This window comes from Phoenix dactylifera, chromosome 1 (assembly GCF_009389715.1).
Source record: "Phoenix dactylifera cultivar Barhee BC4 chromosome 1, palm_55x_up_171113_PBpolish2nd_filt_p, whole genome shotgun sequence".
Lineage (NCBI taxonomy): Eukaryota > Viridiplantae > Streptophyta > Magnoliopsida > Arecales > Arecaceae > Phoenix > Phoenix dactylifera.
The window spans coordinates 39,734,514-39,755,792 of record NC_052392.1 but is presented as its reverse complement, the minus strand read 5'-3'; the positions used below and the strand labels follow the sequence as shown (position 1 = coordinate 39,755,792).

The 21,279-nt window shown below is 37.2% G+C and overlaps 2 protein-coding genes across 9 annotated transcripts; both read left to right on the top strand.

The window, feature by feature from the left end:
* Positions 1–450: 450 nt before the first annotated feature.
* On the top strand, positions 451–6,769 carry LOC103706053 (protein FAR1-RELATED SEQUENCE 6-like). 6 transcript variants are annotated; one of them, XM_017842525.3, is made up of 8 exons: positions 451–681; positions 2,417–2,590; positions 2,727–4,874; positions 4,961–5,071; positions 5,211–5,315; positions 5,556–5,624; positions 5,739–5,851; positions 6,363–6,769. In XM_017842525.3, the coding sequence occupies exons 2-7, from the start codon at positions 2,417–2,419 to the stop codon at positions 5,739–5,741; spliced, it is 2,610 nt and encodes an 869-aa protein (XP_017698014.2). In that variant the 5' UTR covers positions 451–681; the 3' UTR covers positions 5,742–5,851; positions 6,363–6,769. The 6 variants fall into 6 exon arrangements, with proteins under 6 accessions (XP_017698014.2, XP_038970198.1, XP_008788240.2 ...); XM_039114270.1 differs by having other exon boundaries at positions 452–681; positions 2,476–2,590; positions 5,747–5,851; XM_008790018.3 differs by having other exon boundaries at positions 452–681; positions 5,747–5,818.
* Positions 6,770–8,358: 1,589 nt separating this feature from the next.
* LOC103698870 lies at positions 8,359–20,835 on the top strand. Of its 3 annotated transcripts, none has more exons than XM_039114233.1 (9): positions 8,359–8,501; positions 8,612–8,757; positions 10,787–10,856; positions 10,964–11,123; positions 13,781–13,862; positions 14,591–14,807; positions 15,086–15,150; positions 17,541–17,809; positions 20,431–20,835. In XM_039114233.1, exons 1-8 carry the CDS (start codon positions 8,426–8,428, stop codon positions 17,793–17,795), a joined length of 1,071 nt encoding a protein of 356 aa, XP_038970161.1. In that variant the 5' UTR covers positions 8,359–8,425; the 3' UTR covers positions 17,796–17,809; positions 20,431–20,835. The 3 variants fall into 3 exon arrangements, with proteins under 3 accessions (XP_038970161.1, XP_038970159.1, XP_038970164.1); XM_039114231.1 differs by having other exon boundaries at positions 20,390–20,835; XM_039114236.1 differs by lacking the exons at positions 8,359–8,501; positions 8,612–8,757 and adding an exon at positions 8,800–9,187 and having other exon boundaries at positions 20,390–20,835.
* Positions 20,836–21,279: the final 444 nt, after the last annotated feature.

Genomic DNA, 21,279 nt, shown 5'->3' with positions numbered 1-21,279 from the left:
TGAACGGCAAAAATATATGTATGGAATGAATTTTATGGTTTCCATCGTAGTTGAGATTTTCGTTTGCATCGGCATCACACATCTTAGGATACAATGTATAAGAAATTTCGGTCCATAACCTTTCAGTCGATACAACCCGATAAACCCTCAAATATCAGCCAACATTTTTCAATCGCATTTTTACTTTGTTAAATAAGTTTTTAATTGAATAATTTCAAAATTAGTGTCTTATATAGTTGCTCATCTTCGATCGGCTATATTGGTTAGGATTTTAATATCTCGGTACTAAAGCATGGAAGAGCACCCGGAAATCTTCAAGCCTACCAAATTTTTCCATTTCCATACCGGGCCAAGCTAGAGTGCAGGCTGGGCTCACCGCATTGGTGACGTGCGGTTCACGATCCAGCTAGGGGCACCCGATGGCGCACCCAAAGCCCGCCCGTCTGAGTGGGTGGCCAAAGCGGGTGCCGAGACTCCGGTGCAGCCCTTCTTCTCTCGTTCTCCTCTCCGCCTTCCCTCTTCTCTACTGCGATCAAACCCTAAAACCCCTCCTCACCCCCCCCCCCCCCCTCTCTCTCTCTCTCCGGCTTCCGCTCTTCGACTCAAGCAAAAGGATGAAAAAATGAAGAGGATTGCGGAATCGACGGTTTGCTTCTCGTGCCGTTTCCCTATTTCGATGTGGTAATTTCCCGTCCAGTTGGGGTCTTGCTGTTGGCTGTTTCAAATTCTGGTTCTTGATTGAATGAATCACGTATAAAAATTTGCAAGCTTTTCTTATTGATTTGGTTCTTTCATTGGTTCGATAATTTGATAGGAATATCTTTTCTTTTCTGTTCTTCGCGACCCTAGATGCCGTGATTGAAGGTTATATTGATGTTAAGTGCCATGGCTTGGATAATCGGGATACCATGGTTTTGGTGTTCTTTGATTATGTTAATAATCTAAAATTTGTTACTCTGGAGAGAAAATATAGTATTTTCTTGAAATTCATGTCACCTGAATGTGATTTCACCATGAAATTTACTGTCATAATTGTGTTGATAAATGGGGCCACTTTTTCTTGCACCAATTCTGCCACATGGCTTAGATTCTCTTCTTATGTCTGTTAGCTTAGATTCTCTTCTTATTCCGGTTATCTTCCTGTTCCTAGTGTTGTTCTAATCATTAAAAAGGGCTGAAGTTGCGCTGACTTGGCGCTTGCCAAGCTGCTAAAGTGTCTGAGTAGTTGTGCCGGAGACCTAGGTTCAAATCCTGCCTTCATTGAGATTTGGGGGTTCCATGATTTGGAAGTGGGTTAGCTCTCATTATGGAGCTCATTGCGTGCGTACCTCTTTGACCAAATTAAGGCACCTTCCCAAGCTGGTGAAGTTTCTCGGTTGTCTCGCCGAGACCTGGGTTTGGCAGGGTTCCAGGTATCTGAAAAAGGGTAAATCCTGTTTTCTAGCCCATTACCTATATACATCTATCATTTTTTTTAAAGATTAAACTTAGGTTGTTTGATACTCATCACCAGTTTCAACCTAGTTACCTGTTCATGTTATTCTTCTATCAGGTTTTTACTGAAACAGTTATATATAAAGCCTTGAAATGAATTTATGAATTCTTTCCACGAAAATTTTGTAAAAAGCAGTAATAAAACCAGAAAAACTAGTTTTGTGAAAAGAACAATTCTCCCCGTTTTACGAAAATAAGGCTTTATGATTATCTGCTTTGATAAACCTCAAAGACAACCAGACAGCCATTACGATCTCATTTTTTTCCCTTTGTTTTTTCTTTTATTTGTCGTAGTATCGATTTCTGGATGGCAAGGTTTCCATCCTTGCTGAGCTAGGGGTTTATCGGTATCAACCACTAACCACCATGGTATATATAAAACCTTATCACTTATTATCCCACCAATACAGACTGATCTATATTGATATATCAGTGTAGTTTTTTTACTTTTTTACTTGCAATATTAATGGATTTTATTGATGACATATTAAAATCAAGGCCTTTAAACAACAATTAATTTCATCTTTTCTAAACTGGCCAATATTTCAGTGTCTTGATTCTGATATTATCAGCTGAGATTTTAGAGTTTCAGAGTTCTTTCCAGAGTCTCCCAAGCTAACCACCTTGGCTGAGATAATCTGAGATCTTGGTTTCATCTTAGTATCAGCCACCCACCAATGTGACCAAGATATTAGGTTTTAAGAACCTTGATCAGTGATCACTATTGAAGAAACCCTTTTTTGTTTGAATGAAAAGAGGGACTTTTATATGTAGGTAACCAAAACTATTTGGAGAACATTCCTTGCCACTGAGCACTTATTTCTTATGAGCGGTAGGTTATGTAATATTTATTTATTTATTTCTTCCTTCCTTCCTTTCTTTATTTCTTTGATAATAGTGATTTATGTTTTTGATATCATAGATGGTCCATTCGGAAAGCTTCTTTCTGGGGAATTCTAATCCTTCTCTCATGGAAGGCAGATATAATCAGGAGAAAGAAATAATGCTGATGAATGGTGATGCTTATTTAGATAAAAACTATGACGAGGATGGGGTGAATGGCAGAACAACCACAGAAGATGATGAAATCTCTCAGGTCGGTAATGAATTAGTACCCCATAATCTTCTCTCTAGCTTTTGTAGGAAATATGATCAGTATATACATGTTATGAGGTTTCTGTTGTTCTTTTTTTTTTCCCTATAAATTAGGGGTTTCTTTTTCATTCTCTCAGAATATGCTAGCTGATTCTATCAATCAAGAGCCAATGGATGGAGGAAAAGCAGCAGCTGCTCCTGAGAATGACGATGATGATGGTGACAAGGCTGAACTAGAGGAGGGCCGTAAGGTCACTGGACTAGATGATAGAACTCCTCAGGTGGGAATGGTATTCAAATCTTATGAAGAAGTTGTTAACTTTTACAAGCGGTATGCTCTGCGTGTAGGATTTGGTGTAGCTGTAAAAAAATCTTCATTTACAACTTATGGTCTCTGTCGCCGGTTAGTGCTTGTATGCACTAAGGGGGGAAAGGGACGGGCAAGTGCATGCTACCAGTCAAGACCTACTGCAAAGACAAATTGTCAAGCTATGATCATAGTGAAATTATGGGGTGATGGGTTGCTGCATTTGGTGGAAGCTAATCTTGAACACAATCATGCAGTTAGTCCATCAACTGCCCGTTTTTTGAGATGCTATAAAAAAATGTCTAGTGGAATGACTAAAGATCTTGCTGTGCGAGCAGCTGGACATGAAGACTTGCTATTTGGTGATAAGGATTGTGTAAACTCCATTGAAGGAGGAAGGTTGAAGCTTGGAGAGGGTGATGATGAAGCCATCCACCAGTTTTTTGCACGGATGCAGACTAAGAACCCAAATTTCTTTTACTTGCTGGATTTGGATGTGGAAGGTCATCTGAGGAATGTGTTTTGGGCTGATTCTAGGTCTAGAGCAGCATATCAATATTTCAGTGATGTTGTTTATTTTGATACAACCTGCTTAAAAAATAAATATGATATCCCTCTTGCTTTATTTGTTGGAGTGAACCATCATGGTCAGTTGGTGTTGTTGGGTTGTGGTTTGGTTTCAGATGAAACCACCGAAAATTACTTATGGTTATTTAAAGCATGGTTAACATGTATGCGAGGATGCCCTCCAAATGCCATAATTACTGATGAATGTGAGGCAATTCAAGGTGCAGTCGCTGAGGTTTTTCCAGAAGCCCGTCATCGTATTTGCTTATGGCATATAATGAAGAATGTTCAACAGAAATTGAGAGATTTTGAAGAATACAAAACACTTAAGAAGGATTTGAAGAAAGTAGTATATGATTCGTTGAGAATTGATGAATTTGAAGAATGCTGGAGGGATCTGATTAAGAGATATGGCCTCGAAGGTAGTGAATGGCTTAATTTCTTATATGAAAATCGACAATTATGGGCTCCAGTTTTCCTGAAAAACACATTCTGGGCAGGAATGTCCATTGCTAGACAAAAGGAGAGTATAACTACCTTTTTTGAAGGGTGTGTATATCCAGAAACTTCTTTAAAGTGTTTTTTAAGTAATTATGAGATGGTTTTAAAAACTAAATATGAAATGGAAGCCCAGGCTGATTTGGATTCATTTCATAAGGGCCGAGTCTTTGTAACAAAATTACATATGGAAGAGCATCTGTCCAAATTATATACGCTTAACATGTTCAAAAAATTTCAGGATGAGTTGAAGGCCATTGTTCATTGTCAGGTTTCGCTTGTTAAGGTTGATGGCCCTATCTCTACCTTTGAAGTCAAAGAATGTGCTTTTATGGAAGGTGGTGAAAATGCACAAGATAGGCATTATGAAGTTTTCTACAATGTAGATGAGTTTGATGTTCACTGTATCTGTGGCTCTTTTGAGTTTAGAGGGATCCTATGCAGACATGCATTATCTGTGTTTAAGTTGCAACAAATGTATGAAATTCCAGCTCAGTACATTCTCCAACGCTGGACAAAGGACTTCAAGCAGCTGTTCGCTTTGGATCGTTACTCAAAAGATGTCGTAGGTAATAATCAAATGGAGCGGTATGATTATCTATCTATGCGTTGCCTTCAACTTGTTGAGGTTGGTATGATATCCGAAGAGAAGTACCAGCTTGCACTGAAGCTATTGAGGGAAGTGGAAAAATCTCTTCTAGATGATAACACATGCCGAGACTTGCAACGTAGGCTTCTGCCATTTGAAACTAGGTCAAATGCAAGTGACGAAAATCATGCGGCATCTCAGCTGGGCATCACTGAGGGTAACAAAATCCCTAACTCCTTGCCAGTAAAGCGCAGAGGCCGTCCACCCAAGAAAAGGAAAGAAGAGTCTAATACAGAGATGATATCTAGTCCAAGTAATCAAAAGGTACTTGAGTAGTTTAAGGTCATTCATCTTTTAGTTTTCAATTGTTTGTTTATTAGATTGTGACCACATCTTCATTATCTGGGCAGGACTCTTTGAGGGCATCATCAGATGGGGGTCAGAGTAATGTGTTTCAAGCTGCCTCTACTGCTTCACACCTTGGCAGTCATATTAGGACACATGGTGGCGTTGATCTAATGGTCTCCTATTTTCTCAAACATCTTATACATCTTATGCTTTCATGAAACTACTTTCACATTCTCATAGATTCACATCAACTTTAGCTGCACAAACTACCTAGTAGATGCTTATTCTTTTCTTCCATCATGATGTCGATAGGAGGAAGTTAATCCAAATGACCTGTCATTTGGTAACCATTTTGGACTACAAGCTAACCACCAACATCATCTTGGCAACCAGTTGCAGTCTGCCAATTTGTTACAGGTTTGGAAAATAACCATTGAAAGATGTGTTTTTCTTTCTTCCATCTCTTGTCGCTATTCATGGACTTCTAAGGATACAAATGAAAGAGTTCATGTTATAGGTAACTGGTGGTCTGGTACACCGTTGAAATGAAGTGCTGGCTAAGCTAAATGCTCTTTTTTTTTTCACAAAAGAAAAAAATTAATTAATATGAAGAGCTTTACATTCCAATCTCTTATTGAACAACAAACACTTTTACAGAGTCAATTTGGCCAACAAACAGTTGGAAATTCATCAGGGATGCAGTGGATATATCAACAAATGCTACAGGTTTCTATTTATCAGTATTATTGTCTGATTTTTCATTTAACCATGCGGATTGTAGAAGCAATATCAATTCCTGATGTTGTGGATATCCATTTACAGTAATCCAATTTTTGTAACTGATGCAGGAGGATCATGCACCTTTTGGCCGAAGGACTGGGTAAGCTAAGGGTTATCAAAGTTTCCACCTCAGGGACTGGGTAAGCTAGGGGTTATCAAAGTTTCCACCTCAGGCATGCCCACATAACCTTGCTTTGATTTTTCATTCAATTCATTTACTCTGACAAGTATACAGCTGCTTTTATTGAAATATATAGAGCTTTTTCTTATATGTTACGCAGCTGTATAATTTCTGTGATATTCTTTTTTTCATCCTTGGATTTATATACGAGATTGATGTATGCGGCTTGAGGATGAGCCTTGGCACAGCAGTAAGGTTGCTCTTTTGTAACCTGGAAGTCGTGGGTTTGAAACATGGAAGTAGCCTCCTTAAATGTGGGGTAAAGCTACTTACATTTGACCATTCCCAGACTCTGCAATAGCAGAAGCCTCGTGCAAACCTCATGCACTGGGCTGCTCTTTTTTTTTTTTCTTTTCATTGGCACCTGATTCTGTATTATTAGGGAAAGAATTATAGGATATCTTGTTTGAAACTTAATTATCACATGGTTATTTGCTTAAATATAGTTTATAAGGCTATACGAAACTTATGTTTTGATCCTGAAACATTTATTTGTATGGCAGGTTTGGAGGCTTATCTTCGAAGTGGGACTTGTAGGAAGTCATCTAGATATGTGTACTGAGGACCATCAATACTCTAGGACAGAAGAAGTGCTTCTAGACCACAGAGTCTCTTCTGTATCTTTATAACCTTATGTCTAACTCAAGAGAATGTGGTGCTCATAAGCACTCAATTAATTGGAATTTATCATGTCCAGTTGCAACAGCTACATCAAAAGTTACAGGTTGAAGTTCTGTATATATCTACCTAATTGTTTTATTTTGTTCTTCGTGGGAAGCACACCTTTGTCAAGCCCTGACCCCTTGTAATTATATGCGTTTAAATTACATTTGATGGAGAGATAAATTATGCTCTCGCTTCATTGGATCTGTTATTCAGTAACAAATGCAGCACTGAATTTTAATATGAACCTTAACAAACAAGCCTTGTCTCACCTACATTGGTTTCAATTGCAGCAGTGGTTGGGCAAGATAGCCTTCAGTCTGTTGTCACCTCTCATTCTTTTGTAATATGTCGTGTATGTAAATGTGAATAAACTTCTCGATACTTTTGGATGTTGAGTGAGCATTGAGTTTTTGAACCAAGTACGTAAATCGTGTGTTTACCTAAATTTTCTGTGATATATTAGCTCCATCTGATGTTGCATGGAATGCTACAATCTCGCCAACATTAAGTCTGCGTCGATGCCTGGTTACCAAATCTGCGAGGGGGAATCTGCTGAGCAAAAGAAGCAGAGGAATGCAGGAAGTGGTAGAGAACGGCTTGGAAATCTGGAGATCTTTGGGATATTAGAATTCCTTTTCTCACAGTTTCTGGTTTCCAAGCACATATATAGTTGTACGTACGTACTTATACATACATACATACATAAAAAATTGTGGTGCCAAAAATATGGTGTGGTGCCAAAAAATTGTGGTGCAATTGGTGTGGATTTGGTCAGGCCACAGTTCAATGACTTCAATCAAGCCTACCCAACTCACAATACTTTCAATCACTGCAATAATTTTCGAGCTTTGCATCGATGTACAAGTTAGCTCGGGGCAATTTTTAGATATTCCTTATATCTTTGGGATATATCAAGTAGTAGCTCCTTGTACTTAATATGTAACATTTTTTGCTTTTTGATGGTTTACCTGTCGGTAACAAATTAGCCATCCAAAATGAGAGGATTATTTTTCAATTTTGGTGAATAAGGTTTGAAAAACACATAGAAGCAGTAAAGAAATGGGGATTACCAATTTATTATCATAAATCATAGATGATTAATCATAGAGTGTAACTGGAGTAGTCGAAAGAAAGTAAGAAAAAATATGCTTATCTTAAGACTTGCCTTTTTTATTATTATTATTTTGGATTAAAAAAAGAAGACAATTAAACTCTTGAATTACACTTTAACATTTAATTTTAGTAAATAAGGTTCGAAAAACACATATAAGCTATAAAGAAGATGAAGATTACCAATTTATCATCATAAATCATAGAAGATTAATCATAAAGTGCAACTAGAGTAGTCGAGAGAAAGTAAGAAAAAAATAAGCTTATCTTTAGACCTGCCTTTTTTTATTTTATTTTGTTGGATAAGAAAAGAAGACAATTAAACTCTCAAATTACACTTTCATATTCAATTTTGGTAAATAAGTTTCGAAAAACACATATAAGCCATTAAAAAAATGAAGATTATCAATTGATCATTATAAATCATAGAAGATTAATAATAGAGCATAATTGGAGTGGTCAAAAGAAAGAAAGAAAAGATGTGCCTATCTTTAGATCTACCTCTTTTTTATTATTATTTTGGGGTAAGAAAAGGAGGCAATTAAATCCTCAAATTATACTTTAAACCCACCACGTCACCCAAGACTAGGTGGCTGGGTGATGGCGGGCAGTTAGCAGATCACATTACTTGAAATTCTAAACTTTTATACGTAGACATCTACGTACAAATTATAAAATGGGAATAGGGATGGATCACTTTCCCCCCCTCCGTTAATATGGTCGAGTCAGCTCCTTTCCAGGTTAATTTGCGGGCTTTTCTTTTTACCTTGGCGGCCCCAGCCCCGCGGCAATGATGAGATCGGTCCCCTCTTCGCTGAACTCCTATGCTTCTTTCAATCCAAGAACACGACGAATCCAACCCTACGGTTACTTCCTCTCCTCTCCGATCCACTTCGAAAACTTGGAGCTTTCCATGCCGACCTAAAAAACTAAGAGACCCTTTTTGTTTCTGCTCACTTTTTCGGTCGATCTTCAGGAGATATCTGCCGCGCGTTCGAGGGGAAGAAGATGGCGGTCAGATGTTCGATTTCTTCGTGCCAAGGACGCGGCAGTGCTGAGATGTCGCGGCCCTTCCAGTGCTTGGATGGGATCCGAACCCTTGCAGAAAGTGGTCGTTTTAAGGTTCCACGATTCCAATTTTTCTTTTCTTTTTCTTCTTTCTTTCTTTCTTTCTTGTGTCTGTGTGTGTGTGAGATATCGGCTGGATAGCATCGTAATGCATGCTTTCGTGGCTCTTTTTCCTTTTTCTTTCTTTGAGCAAATCAAGAATGAGGCAGGAATGGACTTTCCCGTGCTTGGATGGGATCCGAACCCTTGCAGAAAGTGGTCGTTTTAAGGTTCCACGATTCCATTTTTTCTTTTCTTTTTCTTCTTTCTTTCTTTCTTTCTTGTGTCTGTGTGTGTGTGAGATATCGGCTGGATAGCATCGTAATGCATGCTTTCGTGGCTCTTTTTCCTTTTTCTTTCTTTGAGCAAATCAAGAATGAGGCAGGAATGGACTTTCCCGTGCTTGGATGGGATCCGAACCCTTGCAGAAAGTGGTCGTTTTAAGGTTCCGCGATTCCAAATTTTTCTTTCTTTCTATCTTTCTTTCTTTTGTGTGCGTGCGTGATATTAGCATCATCTGGATAGCATCGTAATGCGTGCTTTCGTGCCCTTTTTTTTCCCTTTTCTTTCTTTAAGCAAATCAAGAATAAGGCAGGAACGGTCAAATAGTTATGTTTTGAAATGTTTATAGAACAGTATCGCGAAAATTTATGCACCTTGGGGTAATACGCTACAAATGGTACTGAGCAACGTGTCACTCCAAAACTGCATTATGCTGTTAAAATTCAATGTCCTGACTCATTTAACAACTGAAAGCTAAGCCATCCATCATCGTCGAGTTGACATGGAGTTAACAGAGTAGAAAAACATGCAGGCTTTATTCGATGACAATTTAGCAGGAATTTTATAGCCAATGAAGTCAGTTATAAAGTTCATGTTCATGAACACATTTGCCTTTGACTTGTTCTTGTCCCTCATACAGTCATACTCCTCCATTATCCTACTGAACTTCTGATAGAAGTCATTTTATGGCGTAAAGTAATTAAAACATAGGGATTTCCAGTTTTCGACTGAACTAGTGCCTCCACTAGTCAGACATTGCTCTTGGACTGTTGGCTCATTTGTTTTCTGAATTAAGGAGATCTTTTCCTACCGTAAAGGAAAGCAGAGAAGCATTTCTACAATAAGCTGGTAATTTAGCTTGTTTGGTGCGATAGAGAGAGATAGTGTCATGTTGGGTGTACAACTTTGTATACCTCTCTAAGATGGCTGTCCATACTCACTTGGGAATATACCAAGAGTTTGCAAAGGAGGAGTTAAACCTGGAGTAGTAGAATCAGTTTTTTTTTTTCTTTCTGCTTGTCTGTAAATGATTTCATTCATCTGTTTATCATTTTCAATATTTATCAACCTGTGTCTCCTTTTCTTCTTACTAATTTTAGGAGTTTTTGTTTTTCTCTAAACATTCTTTGCTGTTAGCATCTCTGAAGGCACCTTGTTTCGTTCAAGTATGCATCAATTGGCAAGAATCTTTTTTTCTTTCATGTATCCAACAACAGATAAACCATCTTTTTCTGATTTTCAGAATCTGAAATAATTCGCAACAGATAAACCATCATTTTTTGAGGTCGTGCCTTGGTACAATAGTAAGATTGCTCTATTGTGATCTAGGTCTCATGGGTTTGAAATATGGAAACAGCCTCTCCACGCATAGGGTAAGCCGTGGACATTTGAGCCTTCCTTGACCCTGCAGTGGCAGGAGCCTCGTGGGTCATTTTCTTTTAAGGGAAAATTCAATTTTCTTTGATCTTGAAATCCCCTTTCTACTCACTCATCCTCAAATGAAGGTTTGAAGTTTTTATGCTGATTAGGGACTTCTTCATTCTTACATTCTCACATCCAGTTTGCTTCAGCATCCAAATATTGCCCTGTAAAATATTGCAGATTTATTAATATTTGCTATTTTCCCCCTTTATCAAAATTGCTACAAGATCTAGTTAAGACTTTGGATGGCTAAATATCTATGTTGTTTTGGCTCATAGATACTAAATTGTTATTTTTGATGCTTGCTCTTTTCTCACTATTATATAGCTCTACATGACAGGCATGGTTCTTGGATCAGTTTGGAGTTCTTCATGATGGGAAAAAACCATATCCTGGTGCCATTTCAACATGTATGTTTATTTGTTTGATTTGATTTCTTTTTTCTTAATTTGACAGTGATTGTTTATTCACCACCTGATACCATTGTACTTATTAATCAGTCATTATGTTATAATAGTAGAAAAGCTAGCATATCATGGCGCGAAGATGGTAATCATAAGTAATTCTTCTAGGCGAGCGTCTACAACCATAAATAAGCTAAAGAGCCTTGGCTTTGATCCTTCTGTTTTTCTCGGGGCAATCACTAGTGGAGAATTAACACATAGAAGCCTTGAAAGGTCAGTCATTTCTTAATTAGAATATGTTCAAGATATGCTTCATATTTTTGACTCTAGTTTAAGAGCTATGCAGATCCTAACTTTGCTACATAGTCTTAAATTTCTTAAAATTGTGTGATAAGTATCCTAGGAGTCGTACATGAAGTAAACATATACATACGAATACTGCTTCCAATAATCTCAGCAAAAATTTTTGGAAAAATTCGCTTAAATTACTTAGTTTCAAAAGTTTTCATGGACCTGGTTGGAATACCTGAAGTATAATTTTGGATTGTTCCCATCTTTACTAATCACCAACCATCTGAACAAAGTAAAATGAATTCAGTTTGGGATCTCCTTAACATCTTAAAGTTTTTCTTCTTTTTTTTTTGTCGGGGGGGGGGGGGGGGGGTGCGGGGGGTGAGGGGGGTCATGGTGATTTTTGACTATCGGGAACTGTTTGATTCTCTAAATTATCCTTCTTCCTGGTAATAACCCTTGATGCTAGTTGTTCTCTAATAACCTTCAGACCTTCAATGCTTTCCTTTATGTTATCTTCTATTTGCTAAATCCATTTGGTCTTCTTTCTTTCTTATATAACAATTGCTTCTATACTCTTGGTCCTTGAAGTCAGAATTGTTTGATCTGGTACATGTTTGTTCTCTATACTAGCTCAGTATGTTGCCTAGTTGATACTAGCCTTAGCTGTTATCTTTCTTTATTATGTCCTTTAGGGGAAATTGACACATTCTTTAACTACATGTTTGATATTTTAGCCTTAAGGCAAGCTATGCTGTTAATTCTTTGCTAATTGGTGTGACTTGGGGTTTGCCCTAGTGGTGACACCCCTTTGCATTGCAAATAGAGGTTTTAGTTCAATTCTTTTATAGTGAGTTCCCAAAAATTGGGATGTGGATAATATAATGGAGGTGGGTCTCTCTCCTTCTCTCTCTCTTAAAACAAAAATGCTAATTCCTTCAAAAATATTCAGCTTTAATTTTTTTAAGGTCTTTTGACTTTTCCTCGCATTTCTTGATTAGATATTTTCCTTCCCTCGCTTTTATCTGGCCTTAAGATTCCTGTTGGCTTCATGTCCTGTTTATTTGGATTGAGGTTTTGCTTGTACTCCTTAGGTGTCTCCTTACTATCAAGGTCTGTTTTGGGAATGACCGATCCTTCAACTTATTTGGACTGATACTTGAAATGTCATTCTGTTTGCATCATTTGTACTGCTATTAGATGCATTATATTGGCCAGATGGGAATGGCTCAGCCCACATGCATCATTTGATGAAAGCACTCCAGTCCAGTCGCCTCCGATCAGTGGCTTGTCAACCACCGGACCATTGTTTGTCTAATTTCTTGAGTCATGTACCACTTTTATTTTTAGTAGCTTGTTTTTTGTTGCTTTTTCCCTATCATCTGTTTTCAAGTCCTGACACACTGCATCTTGGTGATATTCCAAGTTTCTTTTAAAGGATGATATGGAACATTTTGCATGCTTGCATTTATATATATTTTTGCACTCCGTATGAAGCCACAGTCATTGTTTGTCATCATCCTTTATAACCTTTTGTTCAGCTTATTGGCTGGACACACGAATTAGTCACTTTTCCCATGCCATCTGACACCCTTTTTTGTCACTCATTGCTCTTTGGTTCTTCATACTTGATATTTGTACTCAGGTTGACTTTGCTTCACACTCCCAATAAACTTGTTTGATGTTAATTGTTGCCATTTTTCCTTTCATCATATGCACTAGGTAGTTGACCTCCTCTTGTTTTCACTACCATGTGATCCTCAGTTTTTGAGTCTTGAGTTTTCACATGAAATATATCACTCTTGTGCCTTATCTAATCTATCCACTTTAGCAAGTTGAGATATTGTTGTGAAAATTAGCTACCTTTTCCTATGCTATACAATATCAATAAATGGTACATCTCACTATGATCATTTGTTTGCAAAGTTTGACGTCATTTGACTGGAATATCAAGTTGCTTTTTTGTACCTCAATTGCTATTATACCTAATTGCCAGTTATTTGCCCGTTGAGCTGCTTCATTTAGCGTTTTTGAGGGTTTTCGTCATGAGTCACTTTATGCCATTAACCTTTCTCTTGCTTTGTCTTTTTGCTTTTCATTTTAAGGCTAGACCTCAAGTTGGCAAACATAAAGTGTCTTCGTTATTTGTCGTTACAAATCATGCTCCATGGAGATTTTCTAAATAATACATTTGCCTGCCTGCAAAAGTATCTTATTACCAGAATCACATCTTCTCATCTTCTCGCCTGGTTTTTCCATGCCAAGGGATAAATTAAACCTTATGGTTTTTCATTTTCTTGTAATAAACTTTTGGTAAAAGGAATTAATATCAAGAAAAATTAAAAAAGCTCATAGTTTAGAAGATGTTTAATAATCTATTAGATATCACTTTCAGTTATTATATCAAGGATGGAAGACCATAAATTTTCAATCAACCCCCAAGTCATTATCCAGAAGTTTAGTAGATAATATGTCAATTTGAGAATCTGAATATGCATATAAATGGTAAGAAGACTGATCAGAACACTGCAATAAACATTTAGTGGCTGTTGAAGCGGCTTTTTATGAATTAGACACTAGGAAGATCTTGCATTCCCACGAAATGATGTTGACTGTTACTTATGATGTGATTAAAATAGGAGGGATGATTCATGGTTTGCGGCACTAGGAAGATCTTGCATTCACATGACCTGGAGTGATCGTGGTGCAATATCTCTCGAGGTATGTTCACATCTTTAATTTTCTTTGGTCTTCCCTACCGATATTTGCATGAATTTAGTGTCTAGTTATAAGCATAATTTTGAAACGACATACTCGAGACTTTTGAATTTCGAGTAATTTGGGATAATCGCTACACGAATTGTCTTAAGCAGATATTTTACTCAAGGGCTTTACAATGCCAATTTCCAGTATTTGCAGTTGATGGATTTACTTCTATCAAAATTAGGCTCGTAGATGAGCTTGAGTTTATGATCTTCTATGGTTTGTGAATCTAAGCTTATCATGAACTTCCCTTTTTCTGTAATTCCTTTTGGTTTCGTTTAAAGGATCAGAATTGGACTATGTATATTATATATTCTGCCAAATGTTTTATTTTTGCTGAACCATGGTTGCGTTGTCACCTTAACCTAAAGGGTTTGTTTTATTGAAATTTATCTAACAACATCGAGGAAGGTGGCTAGGACCTGAGGATAATGTGAGAAGTGCAAAAAAGCACAGGAAACTGAGGCCAAAAAATAAAGATATTGACCTTTCACTCAGGAAACCAAAAATGTGATTTTTTTAATTCAAATTGCTGAGCTTAAATGACCATTGATAATCGGTCCTTTTAAATACTTAGATGGATCGACAGCAGAAACAGTGATTTACCTGTTTCATTATTCTTTTCTAATAAATTTACACATTTTTAAGCAGACAATTAACTCATCTCAATATCTGTAACTTTTTAGGGCTTAGGCTTGCAAGTTGTGAGCAGTGTGGATGTTGCAGAATTCATACTGGCTCATGGCACTGAAGCACTTGGTCTTCCTTCTGGTGATGTAGTCCCTGTGGATCTCGAGGTTCTTGAACAAAGCTTGGAGCTATGTGCCGAGAAAAAAATTCCTATGGTGGTAGCAAATCCCGATTATGTGACAGTTGAAGCTCGAGCTTTGAGTGTTATGCCTGGTATGGTTGGTCATATGTCTCATTGATCTTGATTTACGTATGATTCACATAACTTGAACTTTATAACAGAGACTTTAATTATTGTAGTAAATGTCATGTAGAGGGGGCAGGGGAGAAAACAACTTTTGCTTCGAGTAGTTTGAATAGGAAATGTGCTTTTAGTCTTTAATCCTGAAAGAATTTTCCTTATTTTCCATCATGTACAATCATTCAGTTTGAAAAATGAAATTACATACTTGTGTTTAGTGGGTCATTAATTTTTTTCCTCTTCCTTCTAGGTACACTGGGAGCTAAATATGAAAAACTTGGTGGTGAAGTCAAATGGATGGGTAAACCTGATAAGGTAATGGGTTAATTTTTGTTTTAGTGGTTGTTACGGCATTTCAAACTGCTCTCTATCTCGCAATGATAAAATTTCTCCTTCAATCATACTTTATTTTTCAGTCAGGAAACTTTTATGCAGATATATAGGAATTTCCATAGGTTCCCATTAAAATCATAATATTAGGTTTTTTAGTTCTGAACTAGTCAGATTACTAGACAAAAGCTGCTGACAACCCCCTGAATTTGGGGCCTTCCCGGGATATAGCAGAAGTTGATGAATATGGATAGTCACTTATAGGCTATCCCTGTAATTTGTTATACAGTCGCTTTGTGGATTTCACATATGGATGTGGGTTTGCTTTTTTGACTAAACTGCATGAAATTTTTTGACTAATCATGGTCATTAATACCTGTATGCATGGTTGATGATTATATGAATAGATTCCCTGCTGCTTACCAGACAACGGTTAATTTGAGCTCCTTGCAGATTAGCACCTCATATTCCATGCATCCCACCTATTTCTAAGTCCTCTTTTTGAGTGTGTTGGAAGAAGAAGAATAGTAGTGCTGGAGGAATATATGGAGAAAATAATCCAGCAAAAAAGAAAAATCACTAATAAGATAAGAATATGAGGAAGATCAATATTTCTTAACAGCCCAGGCTATTTATTTTTTTCCTGTTCTTTTATGATCTTTATATCTTCTTCATTCTTGCTATTTCAATGGGGGAATCCCTAAAATGCAAGTTGTTTCTACTCTTCTTGTATTTCATGTTCCCAATACACCTCCTCTTATTTAGATATTTACTGCTAAGGCTGGTTCTAGAATAGTGCTAATATGTGGGCACCCACACGAGTCCTAATAAGGTTGGTCCTAACCGAATGACTAGGGGCTTGACACCAATGATCTGAGCTATTTGATGTGATCTACTATCTCTAATCTGCTTGCTAGGAATAATTCATTTGAATTCGAGATACCTAGCATATGCATTCAATGATGAAAAAATATGTATTGTTTCATGTTTTTTAAATTATCCATCTTTGTTAGGCAATGCATATGTTAGGGATCTCCAAGTGTCATGATTTTTTGAAAGCTAATTAGAGATAGCAGATCACATTCAAAGGTTCGGATAGTCGGTGCCCAAGCCCCCGGTCGCTTGGTTAGGACTGTGCTTATTAAGGCTCTTCTATGGGCGCCTGCCCCATTCTATGCTTTAGTTTTACGAATTGATTTTCCAAAAATTAGTTTACTACATTTAACTCTTTTTCAACCTTCCTTTTTAGTGAATGAATTTTAAAAAATGGTTTAGTTTCTTGTATTTTGTTTATGGTTTATGTAGATCAATCATGAGTTTGGTATACAACTTGACACTTCATTTTCACAGAAAACATTCCAAAACTATCATGTGATGATTCTGAATTTGAACCTGCCTGGTATAGTCTTAATGCATTTTATGTGAAGAATGGAAGAGTTGTGAATAAGTCTTCTCATTTGAAACGAATTACTTATCTCTTGGTCTATTAGAAAACTATCTCTCCAGGGATTGTGAAAGATGTTCCACTAGAAATATTCTTGTTATTGGTCCGACTCATATTCCCCAAAAAGTGGATCCCGCTCTAATAGCTCCGAATGCGGAAGATCAAGTTGGTGAGCTGTGTGATGGGAAACCTTCCCACATGGTTCGGAGAGCACTGAAGACGAGCTCGCTTCGCAAATTGGTCCGACTCGTAATTCACTTCTGACTCCGTGTTCGATAGCCCGACCGTAGTTATGTTAATTGTGGTTACATCCTAAGTAGCTTGGGCCATGCTGGTACTGCAAGGATGAACAATATATTTAATTTCCTAAGAATCATAGTGTCTGGTTGTGCTTCAAAATTAGACTATTAATATTGCCCATTTAGCATTCACTTGATGCATAAGGAGACCTCAAAACGTATAATTTTGGATTCGAAGAATTTTTAATAGTTGTAGATAATGATCAACAATATAGATCTTTTGTTTGAATGGTTGTCAATTTGATTGCTCCATTAACTCTACTATGAAGGATTTAACAAATGTGAGTTTATCCTTCGTGTGGGTGAACATGTGGGTATCTGCAGTTGAGCAGGCTAGTAATCAACCAGGCCTCTTTTCTAGTTTTGATTTTTTAATTGGATTTGTATGTGTTAACATTCAAGTGTATAATGTTTGGATTATATTTTACTAGTCGACTTAGACTTTTCAATAATATCTCTTAGCATTGTTTTTAATGTTTGGTTTGGTGTTCCATGTTTGTTGTTCGTCTCTGTATTTTTAAAAAAAATTTGTATAAAGCAAAAGAAATACTTTTTCCTTCTTTTCTCTTTTTAGGAGAACATATTTTAATTTGTTTGTGGTTCAGGAGTGTAATATATCAAACTTTTGTCAGGTGATCTATACATCAGCTATGGCCATGGCTGGTGTAAATGCTTGTGACTGTATCGCTGTGGGAGACTCTCTCCACCATGACGTAAAGGGTGCAAATGCAGCTGGAATTGCATCTGCATTTATTACTGGGGGGATTCATGCTACGGAACTTGGACTTAGTGGCTTTGGGGAAGTTGCAGGCACTGATGCAGTTCAGTCTCTGGCTTGTAAATATGATGCCCATCCATCTTATGCTTTGCCAGCTTTTACATGGTAGAACGTTCACTTATGGTAAGTTTTTTTTTTAACAATAAATAAAATATCTTTCCTTTTCTAATCACATTTTGGGCATGTAGTGTTTATCAACATAGCTTACAAAACAAATGGCAATGGAAGATTTCTTTTGCACCTTTTTATCATTGTGAATATCACAAGCTATAATCCTTGGGCTACTAAACATTGCCCATGAGATAATGATCTTCCACCACCTTTTACCATGCCAAAATGAATTCTTTCTCATCCTCATATTTACGGAATCGGGTCAAATGATTATACACCTAGAGTAACATGACTTTTTTGTTTTAAATGGCCCTTTATAAGTCACACAGGGAAAAGCAGACTAGTTCCAGGACACACAATGGCTATAGCATTACCTGTTGCTGCATATTTATTGGTCAAGTTAATCCTTGGTTGCTTTCTATTCATCTTGTGTACAGACAATCACTTGAATACGACAGGTTCATTAAAAAACAATTCTGAACCAAAGATTATAGTTTTTTTTGTGATGATTGACGGTGACAAAAGGTGCAAATGGTCTTGCATAATCATTTGCAAGTTGTGTCAAATAAAACATATCCATTGTGATCCGCTTGTCTCTTTGCACCTGTCTTTCTGCAGCGTTATGGAAACCTCAGTTAGCATCATGCCTTTCTGCAAGGTTTGCGCATAAATGCTCCCAATCTCAGCTTCATAAAATAATGACATGCTACTCTAAATACTTTTTCTGATCACAAAAGTTAAGTTAGAGATTGGCATGGCTTCCAGCTTTTCTAGACATTAGGCTATCGGTGGCTTATGGAGTTATTGCTCCCTTGTTAGCAAGATGAGTACATTGCATTTTCATATGTAAGCATAACATGCTTTTTTAATTTCATATACAAGGTCATGGTATGCCCTTTTGCTGGTCTGCTAGCAACTGGATTTTTTTTACCCAATTCGTCAAACTTCACCTATTTATTGTCTTTTTAATCTTGTAATAACAGTCTTTTTTGTAGACAGAATTCATTGGTGAAACAACACTCTACTTTTTCATATTATAATGATTTTTTGGACCTTTATCATTTTCATAACTCATAAGCATAAGAGAAAAATATGCTTCTGAGTTTCAAACAATATATCATTTTCAATTGAAGTGATTATGACGTTTTTATTTACTCGTTAGAGCATTATCATTAATGTTTAGTCATAAAAGGCATCATCAGCACAAAAACTATGTGGTTAGACCAAGCATGTAATCTTCATGTAAGACATATATCATACCAATTAGATACTCAAAATGAGAGAAATCGATGTAGAGGTGATATACATGACTGTTACTGAATATGTTCACAAAGTCCTTCAATGGCCACCTCCCAAGATATAGTCAACATAGTATCAAATGGTTATATGATACTCGTTCCTTTAATGTCGTAGTTATGTTCATAATTGATCTTAGGAGCAGCAACCCCACCTCTGTCAGAAATCAACTCCTCCATTATTTTGACAATATATACAGGCAAAGAAGTGCTTTTTGTTATAAGTAGCTTAACATAGAGAAACCTACCTGATTCTTGTAAGTTTGCGAAGAGATGGTTAAGATACAGGTTGTGGAGGAAGAGCTTATTGGCTGTTGGAGCTGCTGGATGTTGGGTGCCCGGATCATCAGAAGTGGATTGAGTGGTGTTGAAGGATGGGCCAATTGGTTGGAGAATGGTGCAAAGTCACTGAGGATATCAAGACTGAGAATGGCACCACGTGTGAAGAGTTGCTAGGGCAGTCCCATGGATGGCAGAAGTTTTTATCAGCCTTCTGAATGTGGCAGTTTTGCCAGAGGATGCCAGAGGTTGTGGAGGTCAAGGACGGGATGGTGAGAGGTGGAGGGAATGTGACAAGTTTGGGAGGTATTCGGAGATAGTTGGTTTGAATACAGGGCAAAATGATCACAAATATGCACCTGGTGAATACTTTTTTCTTGGAGCATGTCCCCTCGACTGGCACCATAACGGGACATGTTTCTCTAATACACGGCCAGCATGAATATTTAATCTCGCTGACCAGTGGAGCTAACTTGTGTATGCTTGTTGCTGTCTATTTCCAAATTTTTAACTTTGGTGGAATCACCGTGAAGTATTTGTAGGATGCAATAATAAGACAGTTTTTCCTGGCAACAGTTTTTTTCATGCCTTGGGAAATATCCATCAAAACAGCCTATCTCAGTTTTATCTTCATGGAGATGGTGTTTGCTGGCCAATTTTATCCATGGTAAATCTACTGACTTGTTACCCACCAACTTTACCGGAGGATTTAAAGTTTTTAGAGCAAAGTCAACTAGGGACACTGCTGATTGCACCACCTAGTAATGCTATCAATGCAGTCTCCTGTGCTTGTGCCTGCTTATTAGTTCAGAGCCTTTAACATGTAACCTGGTTGTACCTTGTGTTATTGTGCCACTCATGTTACCTGTATTGCACCTCTGAAATTCATGGTTGGTTTGTTAAACCAGTGGTCTTATATAATTCTATGTAAGCTAGTGTGTGTTTTTATGCTGCTAATAACTTGTATGAATTAGAGCTCATACTAAACAAATAGCTGGTTATTCATTTTCTAATGTAATTGCTTTTGGTTCATGTTCCGGGATGGGGAGAAAACTCCAGATGGAAGCCATTGCTTCAGGAAAGATTTCAAGTCGTGCTAGATTGCCGAGCTACTCAAACTTGTTCTTTTGAAGGACTCAAGAACTCCTCGCACTCATGCATGAGTTATTTGTTGCACCTCTCTTATGCTTCAGGGGTTGCTTTTGTGTGAAGAGAGAACAGGATGTCACAAGACGCGTGGGAAATTTGGTTATTTTTTATGGCCAGACCTATATACATGGTGCATTTCAAATATGATCCGTGTGTTTTCAAGGGATGTAATTGAATTAGTTGATAGATTATTATTGTTTTCATTATGATTCATATGTCCTGCTGCTGTAGTGATTAAATAAAATTTTTAACAAATATTCTCCAGAATTCATAATGACTTGGGAGTTGCACATATGGTCAATTTTTATATTCGTGCGGTACGTGCTGTGTTTATTATGCTATTTTCACCACCTCTTACAATATGGTTGGGATGTAAGATTGATAGAATGTTCAACAGATGCAAATATTTGGAACTTTGTATATAGCTAATGCGGTTAACACCTTTAGATATTCCGTCCAAGGCATCATCAGCTAGAAAATCTTAGCAGCAAGTAGGGTTGCATGCTGCTCCAATTGAGCAAAAAAAAAAAAAAATGCAATGTTGGTGTATGCAGTACATCATTAATAGCAAGAGAACTTTCCTTTTTTTACTTTTTGGTTTTCTCGATGAATTGAAAAGGCCATTTTTATCTTGTTTGATGGGAGGGAATAGTGTAGGGACGAGAGTTTGTGTAATATAAACTCCACCTCCATGTGTCAGTTGTAACGAAGTCATGCAATTGAGCTACGAATATCTTATTCCTTGTAATTGGCATGCAA